Raw genomic sequence first — 12,437 nt, 5'->3', positions numbered from 1 at the left:
GTTGGTAAAGGCGATTTTAATACAAATGAAAATGCACAATGACAAATTGTTCACAGTTGCAGCTTTCAAGCTAAACCAAGGAGTTACAACTACCAAATTGTTGGCATCTGATTAACTTCTTGATTTTACTGGGAGTGTTCTATTTAAATCTTTCTTATTTGCAAATCAAGAATTTTACTTTAATATTTACAGAGTTTCTTTTGTTACAAAGCATCAATTGTTACATATGCATTTTTATACATGTCGATGCATTCATTCAGGCATTCGATGCATTATACATTTAGGCAAAATCAGAAAAGTATTTCGATGCTAACATTCAGCAACCACCACTCTCAGTTTTAGCTGAAAACTGCAGCTGTAGACAATTCATCAATTTTACGTTTTCCCTTTGTACTTGAATAGCCTTCAACTAGCCTTCATCAGAACAATATCTGACAAACAGAAAAGAACATTAGGCATAAATCTCATTTAATTGTTAGCTAAGAAGGTAATTTATATCACAAGTGAAAGCAACTGTTGGCTGACATTTTTTTTGAACAGTATTTTTCCATTGGCATGGATAAATAAAAGTGAAGCACTTCAAAAGCAGAAAGAAAGCGATGAACAGCACCAACCAATCACAAAAGCGCTTGAAGCTGCTTCAAATTCATTTTGCAGTGGACATCGCATACTTTGATATCAGCATTTGTGCGCCATTTGTGTGTGATTAATAATCTTCTGTCAACATCAACAAAGGCATAGGTGCCACAGAAATATCAATCGAAATTGATCTTCAATTGTAGATAAAATGAGAAATGAAAACTAAATGTTGTTTCAAAATGATTATTTAAAATGGAATTTAAACCATCAAATTTATTTTCCTTTTTGGTCTTGCGTTTCAGTTCAGTGCTTAGCATTTGAGGGTTATTAGCTGAGGAGCGAAACAAGATCAGATATTATCATCCGAAATTTGCCTGCTGAAATTGTGATGGATACGACTTTCTGGACTGGACGGCAATAAACAGAAAATGGACGCGGAAATGGATTCCATTATTACTAATACTGGAGTAAACGAGAAGTACACTATGAAGCAGGAAGTAAAATGCTGCTGGGCATAATGCATGACGCAGCTAACTGAGCTAGACAAATCAACCGGAACGGTGCATAAGCTATTTAATGGTTGCAAAATGGTTATTTAAAACGGAGTGCAAAACCGTTAAATTTATTTCCCTGGTTTTCCGTGTAGCTGTATGCTTCGTATTTGAATGTTGTTAATAATGGAGAGTGATGAAATTCAGTTTGCTTCTACTCAAAGGAACCAACAAAAATTAGTGTACAGAGGAAGGTGTTACACCCTCAAGCGGACGAATCGCAATGACAAATGTTGGATATGTGCATCAGTAAACAGAATTATTTTATTATAGCACGTTGTTATTATAGTGTAGTATCATGAGCTTGCAATTTCGTTTCCAATTTAGGGAACAAGAGGTTGCCCTGGCAAGCGCTATACTAACCTTGATGCCACAGAAGTCATCAGAACCGGTGAGCATGCAGAGGGCTGCCGAGTAGATACCCATGCATTCTAACATCAGCAGCAGCTGAATGAATTGAAGAGGCTGGCTGCAGGAGATCTGAGGCCGGTATTAGAAATTTTCGATGAACTGGCAAGCAATGCCTCCACCAGTCTAGAAACTGCCCCTCACTTTCCAACGTGGGAGCAGTCCCGGAACACGATGTATTATAGCCGTTCGAAGAGATACCCACGACTTCCGGCCAGGCGGCAGGATCTGCGGCTTACTGCCGAGCAGACGACAACGAAATCCGGTGCGCAATTTTTAATGTAGCATTCGCCGACCAGTGATATATTAATTTTTGCCGCCGAGGATGGTGTGAGGCTGTTGGCTCAGAGTAACTGCTGGTGCAGGGATGGGACGTTTAAGATTGTCCCCTGCTGGTACCAGCAGTTGTTTACCCTTCATGTGTTCCTGAGGGGTAAACTGCTACCCGTCGTGTATTGTTTGACTGTTAGGAAAGATAGCACCACCTAGGGTTTTGTCAGTTTTTACAACTTATCCTTGATGAACAGGGTAAGACTGAGACGGTGGTGCGGCAAATAGATGATGGCTATATGCATGGAAGGGGCTCCGTAAGCCGTAGCCCAGCTTACGGAGTCCAGCAGCGACGGGTAGCTGCGCTTACGGGTAGATTGGTTCATAATGAAATTAGTGTTGAGCATTTTTTGAGTGCAATATCGTATCATACTCCTGAACCACTACGATTATAGTACTTTTGCACTGTTTATTATTGTTGTATATATTTCATTAATTATTGTTGTATATATTTTTTATTCCTTATGATTGTATAGTTTGTCATTGTCATATATTCTATATCTTGTATTATAGTTCACGCTTGTTTGTTGTTGATCTTATTTATTGTTGGTTATTGTTGATTTTCATTGCTTGTTAGTTGTTGTTGATCCTTATTGATTGTTGCTGTAACATGATGCTGCATACTATACATTTGCATAGTAGTATACTATGTATACTATGCATACATACATGTAGCGATAGGCAGAAATGTTTATGTGCAAAGTAGTCTGCTGATTAGCACAGATGTGAAGAAGTAAAATTACAAAAGCAAGTTATTATGTGAACAATGAAATGTAAAACTGAAGAATCATTAATGTTATTGACTAAGATAACCACTTATTTAAAGCCATATTCGAATATTGCAAGACATTTTGTTAAATGCTCTTCTTAACAACATACACAAAGAATATGCAAATGTAAAGAAGTTAAACATTAGTTTGAAGCATATTAACTTTGCTATTGTTATAATTTCTTAAACGCAATAAAAGATAGCTAACACCATATCTTAAAAAGCTTTTTCTTTAAAAAATAGTAAATGCTTTTTTATGTCCATATAAGGTATTTTAATGGTAATGCACCCATATTAAGTAAAGAGTAGATAAATAACAATCACCCAATCCTTGATCAAAGCTTAATAGCTAATCAAATGGCAAAGTTATTAACCCAATCACTTATCATAATTATTAGCTAATAAAATAGTAGAATCATTAGCCAATTACCAATCAATCGCGTGCAACCTATCAGCGTACAGCCAATCACAAAAAGGGGGCGGAGTTTGGAACAAATAGGATGCGGATGAGTTCAGACTAGCCCGAGTGGCAAAAATGGGAGCTGGTGAAAGTGCTCACTGCGAGAGCAGTTTGATTTTTGTTCAAAATAAGCTGCTGCTCGGTATAACTTTGAAGGAATAATATTACAAAAGCATGTTTTTATTTCAACTGGAATGATCTTATGTAATCAGTGAAGTGTAGAACGCTGAAGATTTTGAATGGTATCATTTGCCATGTCAAAAATGTGTGAATTCCACGTCATATGTGAAAGAAGTACATTATTTGAAAAATTGGAAAATGTGATTATTTATGTCCATATAAGGTGACTTCAGGGTGGAGCATTTCATATCTGCTTAAACTCTGAATGATACCAACCATCTAATCTATGTCAAAGCTGAGTTGTCAATCACGTGCTATAAGTTGTTCGTCGAATTCGTGCTCATATCTCAGTAACTGATAAAGCAGCGTAACTCATTAACCAATTACGTATCTGAACAGCAAATGAGTCTGAATAAATGCAAACAAATCCATGAATTTTTTGGAACTAATTCATCCCTCAGCGCAAGAACAATCAATAACAAACAGAATTAACTGGATCCCAACGACACTCTTAGCATGGTGAAATAGCAGTCATGGGTCGACGTAGGCCACGCATTGCAGAATCTTCTTCGGATGAGAAGCCGCGCTGCTGATAGGCGTCATGTACCAGAATTCCCTCTGCAAACACCTAAAGAGTACATGTAGAAGTTGAGAAACGATTTAGCAGATACATTCAAAGAAGTAAGCGAGAAGCTTCAAGCAGTGTTACGACGTCAGATAAAATGGTTCAACAGTAGAAAGAATGAGTATAAGCTCAGTATCAATAACAAAGTCCGGCTGGCTACACAAAAGAAGGATACTTAGGGCAGAACGTGAGAGAGTACATTCCGCATTCTGCAGCGAGTTGGCCAGAATATAATAAAGAAAGTAAAATGTCAAGCCCCAAAAAAGCTGATGATCCACACTGACCGATTAAATGCGTGTATGGGGCAAACCACAAGGTGGGGTGGACAAGTAGTAGAATCATGATAACCATGTAAAACGGTTACATAATGTCATCATTGCAACATCAAGCCAACAAGAACAAAAGCCATCGCAAGAGCCAGAGTTAAGCTGATCAAAGAGAATTCCAGTCACTCCAAGATGGCTGAAGGAATATGTCACGGCAGTCTCACAAACAGTCTGAGACAGACTGCTCTTAAAAGGCAGGGGGGTGATGTAACGAGTGATAAATACAGCGGGTATCAACGGCAAGACAATAAAGCACATCGAAGAACGTGATGTCCACAGCAGAGTGAATTTGAAGCAGCTTTAACTGCTATTCTACTTCGTGCTGTCCTTCGCTTCCTTTTTGCTTTCAAAGTGTTTTACACTCATTTATTTCAGTTCATCAAATAAATTACGTTTCAGCTTGCAATTAAATGAAATTTATGCATTAAATGCTTTTCCGTTTGTCAGAAAATATTCTGATGATTAGCTAAAGGCGATTGTAATGCAATGGAAAAATCAACAAGTGATGAATTGTCCACAGCTGCAGTTGTCAGCTTAAACTAGGCATGGCAACTGCTAATTTGTTAGCATCGAGTTACATTTTTGATTTCCGTCTGACTGTTCTATGAAAATCTTTCTTGTTAGCAATCAAAGAATTTTATTTTCAACTTCACAAAGTTTTGACTTCTTTCATCAGTGTTATTGTTTAAAGTCGAATATTTTATTTAAATAGAAAATTAAAAATCTGCAATATTATTTACAAGTCAAAAAACAAATTTATTTATATATTTCGTGTAAATTGTAAACTTCATATTTCAACATCTGAACAAACCGAGTAGTGCGTTGGTGAACACTTAAATTGCTATCTGTTTTCATTTCCATTTGCAACCTTTCAATGTATATTTCAATGATAACGAAATCTTTAAACATTCCGCATCAAAAGCAGTGCCTATGATGTAGCTGATCTGTTTGATGTTGCATTTCAAATTACATTTGAACTTGCTTATAAGTGAGCATGGAATTTGGCAAGAATTACTATGCACTTACCCATTATTTTACCGTTTAATTAACTACAGGGAATTTTTTTCGACCAAAATCTTATGCACTTAATCAAGTTCGACTGTATTTTATATGAAATGTACGAATGTCAAACAGGATTTTTCATACAAACCACAAACCTCATCGACATGTAAAAAATACATATGTTGAAAACTTCCTCGGTTTGAGCCTGAAGATCCCAATCTGCTACCGTAATCGGTGTGTTGGTGGTGGTGACGTAATCTGCGAGTAATCGGCGAGCGTGAACGCGAGCGGAAGTGTGTGACCTTGTGTTTGTGTGTGTGTTGTGCGATTCTTCCCGAATAAATCTTAGTTTCCGTGTGTTGTTGTTCCCGAACTTAATTAACGCTGATAAGCCTGAGAGAGGACCAGTGATCCGTTAGTGAAATTCAGCTGTTCTGAACACAGTTGGATTGAGCAATATATTTTGGTGCCACGAGCCGGGAAGGCCGGAATCTGAGAATTTTTGATCTTGCTTCACGAGATGAAGATTGAAACAGTTAAGAGGCGCCAACAGATTGAACAGAAGCGTCTACGGGAGACCATTCAACAAGTGCTGGATCAGCTCGAGACAGACTCCTCTGAGTTAGCGGTTAGGAATGCCCTGCGTGCCTTGGATGCACAGTATGCGGAAGCGCACTGAGCTCAAGTCACATTGGAAGACGTACTTCCCGACGGAGAGTCTCTGGAAGCTGTCCTTAATGAATGGCGCGAGTTATGCAAGGAAGTGTTTACAACACGCACCCGGGCCGACACATTCTTGAAAGAGAAGGAGGAGAGCAAAGAGCCCATGGCGACATCTGCGTTGACCGAAAAATCAGGGTCGAAGTCGCAGTTGGGAAAGCTGAAACCGGTGCCACTGCCAAAGTTTGATGGTAACATCCTGGAGTTTAAGTCATTCTGGGCTCAGTTCGAGGTGAGCATTGATCGACGGGAGGACCTTGGTGCCATCACCAAGTTTCTTCATTTGCGGTCATGTCTGTCCGGCGCAGCGTTGAAGGCCATTGAAGGAATCACGGTCTGCGCGGAGAATTACCCTGAGGTCGTTCAGACGCTCCACAATCGATTCCATCGAGTGCCCGAGGTGGTGGAGAGTCACGTGTTGAAGGTGGTCAGTTTGAAGGAGTGCTCCGATGACGGAGCAGCCGACCTGACGAGGCTCCTCGATGACTTGAATCGCCACTTCCTCGAATTGAGAGCTCTGGGGAAGGATGTGGACGCAAACTTGAGCGGATTCCATGCTCTCCTTCCGATAATCAAGAAGAAGCTGCCGCCAGACACCTTGGAAGCCTGGAGGGCATTCGTACAAGAACTGACGAATGAGAAAATTACCTCATCGGTGTTCCTCTCCTTCTTGCTGAACCAATCTCAGATCAAGGGCTCGGCAAGGAAGATGCCCGCTCGGAAACCAGAACGGAGGGCTGAGCAGGGAGAGCGTTTCATGACGGCCACCATACAAGTGGATCCAGTCGGAAACTGCGTGGTGTGCTGCGGAATCTATCCTGTTGAGAGTTGCCCGCGATTCGTCGAACTCTCCGGGCCGGAACTATGGCAATGTGTCCGGAAGCATGGGTTGTGTTTTGGATGTCTGCGAAAAGGTCACCGTAGAGGTAGCTGCCAGCAGAATCCTGACCGACCAGGTCAGCACCCTCTGCTTGCCTTGCAGAACCCCCACCGTCGTCAGAACCGCAGACGAACCAGGCGGCCAGCAGCTTCAAGAAATGCAAGACCCGCGGCGCAACCGGATGCAGCTGTCAAGGAGAAAAACCCAACAACGGCGCCTGCCCAGGATTTGGAAGCAGAAGATGCGGCTTCTGACAGAGCCGCGACTGAACTCGCTCCCGTCGGGGTTCACTTTTCCTCGACTGTTCGGGCTCCCGGGGTCCTCCTTCCTGTCGTCCAAGCGATGGCCTACGGTGAGAACGGGAAGAAGAGGTTGGTCAATTGCCTTCTCGACAGTGCTTCGGAGAAATCGCTCATCAGGACCGACGTCGCTGATGAACTGGAGACTCTGGCCAGCGTCAGAGTTCCACGCGCGTTGATGGTCAGTCCTAAAGATCAGGTTCGCCGCTCTGAGCTGCACGTTTTTGGCGACGCCTCGGAAACAGCGTTTGGCGCCGTGGCATACCTGATGACGGAGTCCATGGACGGAGCCAAGGAGGTGAGATTCTGCCTCGCCAAGATCCGCGTCGCTCCGGTCAGGCGACTGAGCCTCCCACGGCTCGAATTGATGGCTGCACTCCACGTGGCGCGCCTCAAAGAGTACGTGGAACGGGAATTAGGCCTTCCTTTCAACCGATCCACCTGTTGGAGCGACAGTACTATTGTCCTCAGTTGGATCCGAGGCGACCCACGAAGGTGGAAACCTTTCGTGGCGAACCGCGTTCAGGAGATCCTCAGCCGGACTGAGCCTTCTCAGTGGCGGCATTGTCCCACCGCGGACAATCCGGCTGATAAACTCAGCCGCGGCTGCGCCTTGGACACCCTCCGTGAGGACAAACTCTGGTGGAATGGTCCGGCCTGGCTGAAGGAACCTAATGAGCAGTGGCCGCGCCTGACTATGGCGCTCTCGCCGGAGGAGACTCGTCTCGTGTCCCCTGAGAGGAAAAGGGTCGTCACGCTTTGCGCCAGCCTGAAAGAGCCCGGTCTCTTGGCGATCATCGACCCGTCTCGATATGGAACGATGGAACGCCTCGTCAGGGTCACGGCATATTGCTGTCGGTTCCTCGCGAATGCGAGAACCCACGCAGGATAACGGAAAATCAGAGCTCAACTGTCCTTGCTAGAATTGCAAGACGCCGAAAAGCGGTGGGTGAGAGCAGTTCAAGCGGAGGCGTTTCCGGTTTCGAAGACTGCCTCGGGGCCCATCCCTGTGCGAGCTGGGGACCCCCTTGCGGCTTTGTCTCCATTCGTGGACACGGAAGGCCTTTTGCGAGTGGGAGGAAGACTGTCAAGGACGGCGCTGCCCTGGTGCCACCGTCATCCTTTGCTTCTCCCACGCAACGGCCCGGTTGTTGAGCCATTTGTGCGACGAACTCATGAATCAGAATTGCACGCTGGACTGAACCAAACCTTGGCAGCCTTGCGGCGTCGCTTTTGGGTAGTTCGGGGCCGGCAAGCAGTCAAGAGATGCATCAGAGCTTGCATCATCTGCCGGAAGCATGATGCTCGTCCATTTTGTCCACTGATGAGCGACCTTCCGCCTGAAAGAGTGATACCGTCATTCCCATTCAACAGAGTGGGATTGGATTTTGCTGGACCGTTGTACGTGAAAGATGAACATCAGCCTGCGCAGAAGGCGTACATCTGCCTGTTCACGTGCATGGTCACACGAGCGGTGCACTTGGAGGTGGTATTTGACATGACCACGATTAGTTTCTTGGCCGCTCTCCGCCGATTCATCGCCAGACGCGGGAGACCCAGTGTGATTCACACTGACAATTTCCGGACGTTTAAGCAAGCTGATTCGTTTATGCGAGACCTTCTTCGCGGAAATTCAGCTGGTAAGATCCGGGAAAAGTTGGCGATGCGGCAGATCGAGTGGAAGTATAGCACCGACCGAGCTCCCTGGTGCGGTGGCTATTGGGAGCGGCTTGTAAGATCGATGAAAAACGCTCTGAGGAAGGTCTTGGGGAAAGCGTTACTCCGCAGCTGGGAGTTGCACACCGTGCTGTGTGAGTTGGAGGCTCGGATCAATGACCGGCCACTCACCTTGTTGAGCGAGGACCCCCATGACTGCGCCCCGTTAACACCGGCGCACTTCCTCATCGGACGAGAATTGGCATCGCTCCCGATTCCCGCTGCGTCCGCATCGGCCCCGACGAACGCATCCAGCTGCGTAAGCGTTGGCGGCACCAGCAGCTGCTGATGAAACATCTGTGGAATCGATGGCTGGAAGAGTATCTCGTGACTCTCACCTCACGAGGGAAATGGACGAAGTTCGGGCGGCAGCCGGAAAAGGGAGACCTAGTGTTCCTAGTGGAAGAAGGCGTTCCACGGAATTGTTGGAAACTAGGCGTGATCATCGAGCCGTTGACGGGAAGCGATGGGGTCACGAGGTCAGTGAAAGTACGGACTACCCGAGGCCTTCTCATCCGGCTGAGCAGATCGCTCATTCTTCTTGAGCCAGCATCGGTTCGGTGATGAACTGCGGTCCATCACCGAGGGGGGGGGAGAGTGTTGAAAACTTCTTCGGTTTGAGCCTGAAGATCCCAATCTGCTACCGTAACCGGTGTGTTGGTGGTGGTGACGTAATCTGCGAGTAATCGGCGAGCGTGAACGCGAGCGGAAGTGTGTGACCTTGTGTTTGTGTGTGTGTTGTGCGATTCTTCCCGAATAAATCTTAGTTTCCGTGTGTTGTTGTTCCCGAACTTAATTAACGCTGATAAGCCTGAGAGAGGACCAGAGATCCGTTAGTGAAATTCAGCTGTTCTGAACACAGTTGGATTGAACAACATATATGGATGTTTGTTTCGTAATGAAGGCAACTTTGTAAATATTAAAGTAAAATTCTTGGACTGTAAACAAGAAAGATTTAAATAGATCACTCCCAGTAAAATCAAGAATTTAACCAGATGCTAACAATTTAGTAGTTGTCACTCCATGGTTTAGCTGGAAAGCTGCAACTGTGAACAATTTGTCAATTGTGCATTTTCTCTTTGTATTAAAATCGCCTTTACCAACAAATGTGATGTGACAAGAAACGCGAACAATATTTGACAAAGGCATATGCGAGAAATCAACCGTAAAATTAAGTGAAATTGCGAGCTAACGCGTAACGTTAGCATTAGTACCATTTGTAACCCGGAAATTAAAAGTGTTGCTACAACATTCCAGATTTTTCAAACAGATTGTTCAGTATTCTGACATTACATCCGGAGGTTAACATCCAATCTTGATAAATTTCAACAGGCAACAAATTTGTGTACAAAAAATGGGAGCAGATTTATCTATCAGGAGGGAAATCGGTAATAGATCGAAGAAGAAACAAGGAAGAAGATAAAAATGCACCTGGCCACCGCTTATTTATATTAGTTTTTTATTTCATTCTATTGTATTATTTAATTTTTTCCTTTTTCGTTGTTTCCTCTTTATTAATGTCGTTCACTGATATGTTGTTTACTGTTGTTGTTGTTAGTGCTGTTGGCTAGTGAAAAATAAAAATCACTATTTAACTTATTTTTTGTAATGTTTTTTTCTGAATGATTACTATCGCATTCGATAGAGCGTCACTTTAGTACAATAAAATAGAGGACAATGATAAAAATTATTTTCAAAAATACTGATAATAAAAAAGTATAGACTACACCACAAATAACATATTTAAATAAACAAAATTTCAATGAATGACGAAACTTCAAACAGACAATAAAATTTTGGAATAATAAATATTTTCATTTTTTATGTTACGTCACTATTATTAAAGTTACGTAATCCTAAATGGAATATTTGAACCAATGAAATTAAAAAATATTACTGATAATCACAAGGGAAAGATTTGAATCAATGAGCAATTAGACAAGGAAAACCAATACGAAAAAGACTTTACGGTCTAATAAAATAGCGAGATTACGGACTAATAAAATAGCGAGGACAACGACCAATAAATGAACAGTGGGACCGAATGGGAACAAAATTGAGCCCAAGTGGGGCCATCCCAAAAATGGATTAGCTGTTATATTACAATAATAATGTGCTACATTAAGCCATTGTTTGTATCTTTATTCACAACCTGTATTTGTCATTATGATTTGTTCACTTGAGCGTGTGGCATCTCCCTTTGTGTATTGTCATATGTCGGTTCTTTTAGATACAAACTGAAATTCATTATTATTTATTCCCATCATTCAAAAGCACATCTCAAACCTACGACACGGAAAATAGCACAATCATTGATGATAAGCATTGAGGAGTGAAATATGAAAAATAGAATTGACGGTTTTGTTCTTTACAAATTAAATATCTTTATTATCTAATTGCATTATTCTACAAAAATATAGAAGCAACAAATGAATAGCCTGAAGAAGGGATAGCTGAAAAAAGAGATGTTAAATAAGCGTGTTTATCTAGGTCATTTTTTGTTTTCATAATTTGACATGTAATGATTTTTTACGATGGTAAAAGAGCAAAAAATAATAATTTTCTTTGCTTTCAATTTTGTTTGGTAAAATCATTACGAAATGCAACAGATATTTTTTGATCTGGAATGTTGAACCATAGTAATACAAGAATTGCAACTTCAATGTTTAATCAACCCAGTAGTGGGTTTACTTTAGATATTGAAAGAGAAATTTAATACAATTTACACAAAATGTATAACCACAAATTTCTATTTTAAACAAAGTTCCAGATTTTATTTTTTATTTAAATGAAACATAAGAAGAAAAACAATAGCTCTTATGAACAGGAGCGAAAGAAAGATTAAATTCCAAATTTTTATTGTGATTGAAGTTTTGTCATTCATTGAAATTCTGTTTATTTAAATATATTATTTGTGGTGAAGTTTATACTTTTCCATGATCAGCATTCCCGAAAATAATTTTTATCATTATTCCATATTTTATTGTACCAAAGTGATGTTACATCAAATGCGATGGTAATAATTCAGAAAAAACAATACAAAAAATAAGCTAAATAGTGATTTTCATTTTTCACTAGCAACAACAACAGTAATGAACAGCCAACAACGGTCTAGTACAGATTTCCCTCCTGATATATAAATCTGCTCTGACTGTTTGTAAATAAATTTGTTGCCTGTTGAAATTTATCAAGATTGGATGTTAACTTCCGGGTGTAATGTCAGAATATTGAATAATCTGTTTGAAAAATCTGGAATGTTGTAGCAACACTTCCAATTTCCGGGTAACAAATGGCACTAATGCTAACGTTACGTGTTAGCTCGCAATTTCACTTAATTTCACGCATGATTAAACGCATATGCCTTTGTCAAACATTCTTCGCTTTTCTCATTACATCACGTATGTTGGTAAAGACGATTTTAATACAAAGAGAAAATGCACAATTAACAAATGGTTCACAGGTTGCAGCTTTTCAGCTAAACAAAGGAGTTACAACTACCAATTGTTAGCATCTGATTACTTCTTGATTTACTGGAAGTGTTCTATTTAAATCTTCTGATTTGCAATCAAGAATTTTACTTATATGTACAGAGTTTCGTATTGTACAAAACATCCATATATGTATTTTTATAGCATGATCGATGCATTCATTC

At 41.6% G+C, this 12,437-nt stretch overlaps 3 protein-coding genes across 3 annotated transcripts; 2 read left to right on the top strand and 1 right to left on the bottom strand.

Annotated features, from left to right (window-relative positions):
- Window positions 1-1,100: 1,100 nt before the first annotated feature.
- Window positions 1,101-1,823, top strand: Tsp_09111 (conserved hypothetical protein). Its single transcript, XM_003382222.1, has 4 exons — window positions 1,101-1,169; window positions 1,278-1,379; window positions 1,420-1,521; window positions 1,593-1,823. The coding sequence occupies exons 1-4, from the start codon at window positions 1,101-1,103 to the stop codon at window positions 1,821-1,823; spliced, it is 504 nt and encodes a 167-aa protein (XP_003382270.1).
- A 4,173-nt stretch (window positions 1,824-5,996) lies between these two features.
- On the top strand, window positions 5,997-9,074 carry Tsp_09110 (Pao retrotransposon peptidase family protein). The gene is made up of 2 exons (XM_003382221.1): window positions 5,997-7,927; window positions 7,973-9,074. The coding sequence occupies exons 1-2, from the start codon at window positions 5,997-5,999 to the stop codon at window positions 9,072-9,074; spliced, it is 3,033 nt and encodes a 1,010-aa protein (XP_003382269.1).
- A 191-nt stretch (window positions 9,075-9,265) lies between these two features.
- Tsp_09109 (conserved hypothetical protein) lies at window positions 9,266-9,934 on the bottom strand. Its single transcript, XM_003382220.1, has 2 exons — window positions 9,778-9,934; window positions 9,266-9,576 (listed from the first exon to the last, which is right to left on the bottom strand). Exons 1-2 carry the CDS (start codon window positions 9,932-9,934, stop codon window positions 9,266-9,268), a joined length of 468 nt encoding a protein of 155 aa, XP_003382268.1.
- Between the last annotated feature and the right edge of the window lie 2,503 nt (window positions 9,935-12,437).

Source organism: Trichinella spiralis, assembly GCF_000181795.1.
Source record: "Trichinella spiralis strain ISS 195 chromosome Unknown Scfld1, whole genome shotgun sequence".
Classification (NCBI taxonomy): Eukaryota; Metazoa; Nematoda; class Enoplea; order Trichinellida; family Trichinellidae; genus Trichinella; species Trichinella spiralis.
The sequence above is the reverse complement of the archived record's forward strand: the minus strand, read 5'-3'. Positions and strand labels throughout refer to the sequence as shown.

Bases quoted from the DNA above. Each gene is read 5' to 3' on its own strand.
- Tsp_09111 (XM_003382222.1), top strand. From the start codon at position 1,101: ATGACGCAGCTAACTGAGCTAGACAAATCAACCGGAACGGTGCATAAG. The intron at 1,170-1,277 runs GTTATTTAAAAC...GATGAAATTCAG, and splicing joins TATTTAATGGTTGCAAAATG to TTTGCTTCTACTCAAAGGAA. The intron at 1,380-1,419 runs GTAAACAGAATT...TTGTTATTATAG, and splicing joins AATGTTGGATATGTGCATCA to TGTAGTATCATGAGCTTGCA.
- Tsp_09110 (XM_003382221.1), top strand. From the start codon at position 5,997: ATGGCGACATCTGCGTTGACCGAAAAATCAGGGTCGAAGTCGCAGTTG. The intron at 7,928-7,972 runs GTTCCTCGCGAA...ACGGAAAATCAG, and splicing joins GTCACGGCATATTGCTGTCG to AGCTCAACTGTCCTTGCTAG.
- Tsp_09109 (XM_003382220.1), bottom strand. From the start codon at position 9,934: ATGCCTTTGTCAAATATTGTTCGCGTTTCTTGTCACATCACATTTGTT. The intron at 9,577-9,777 runs GTTAAATTCTTG...GCGTTAATTAAG, and splicing joins TACTAAATTGTTAGCATCTG to TTCGGGAACAACAACACACG.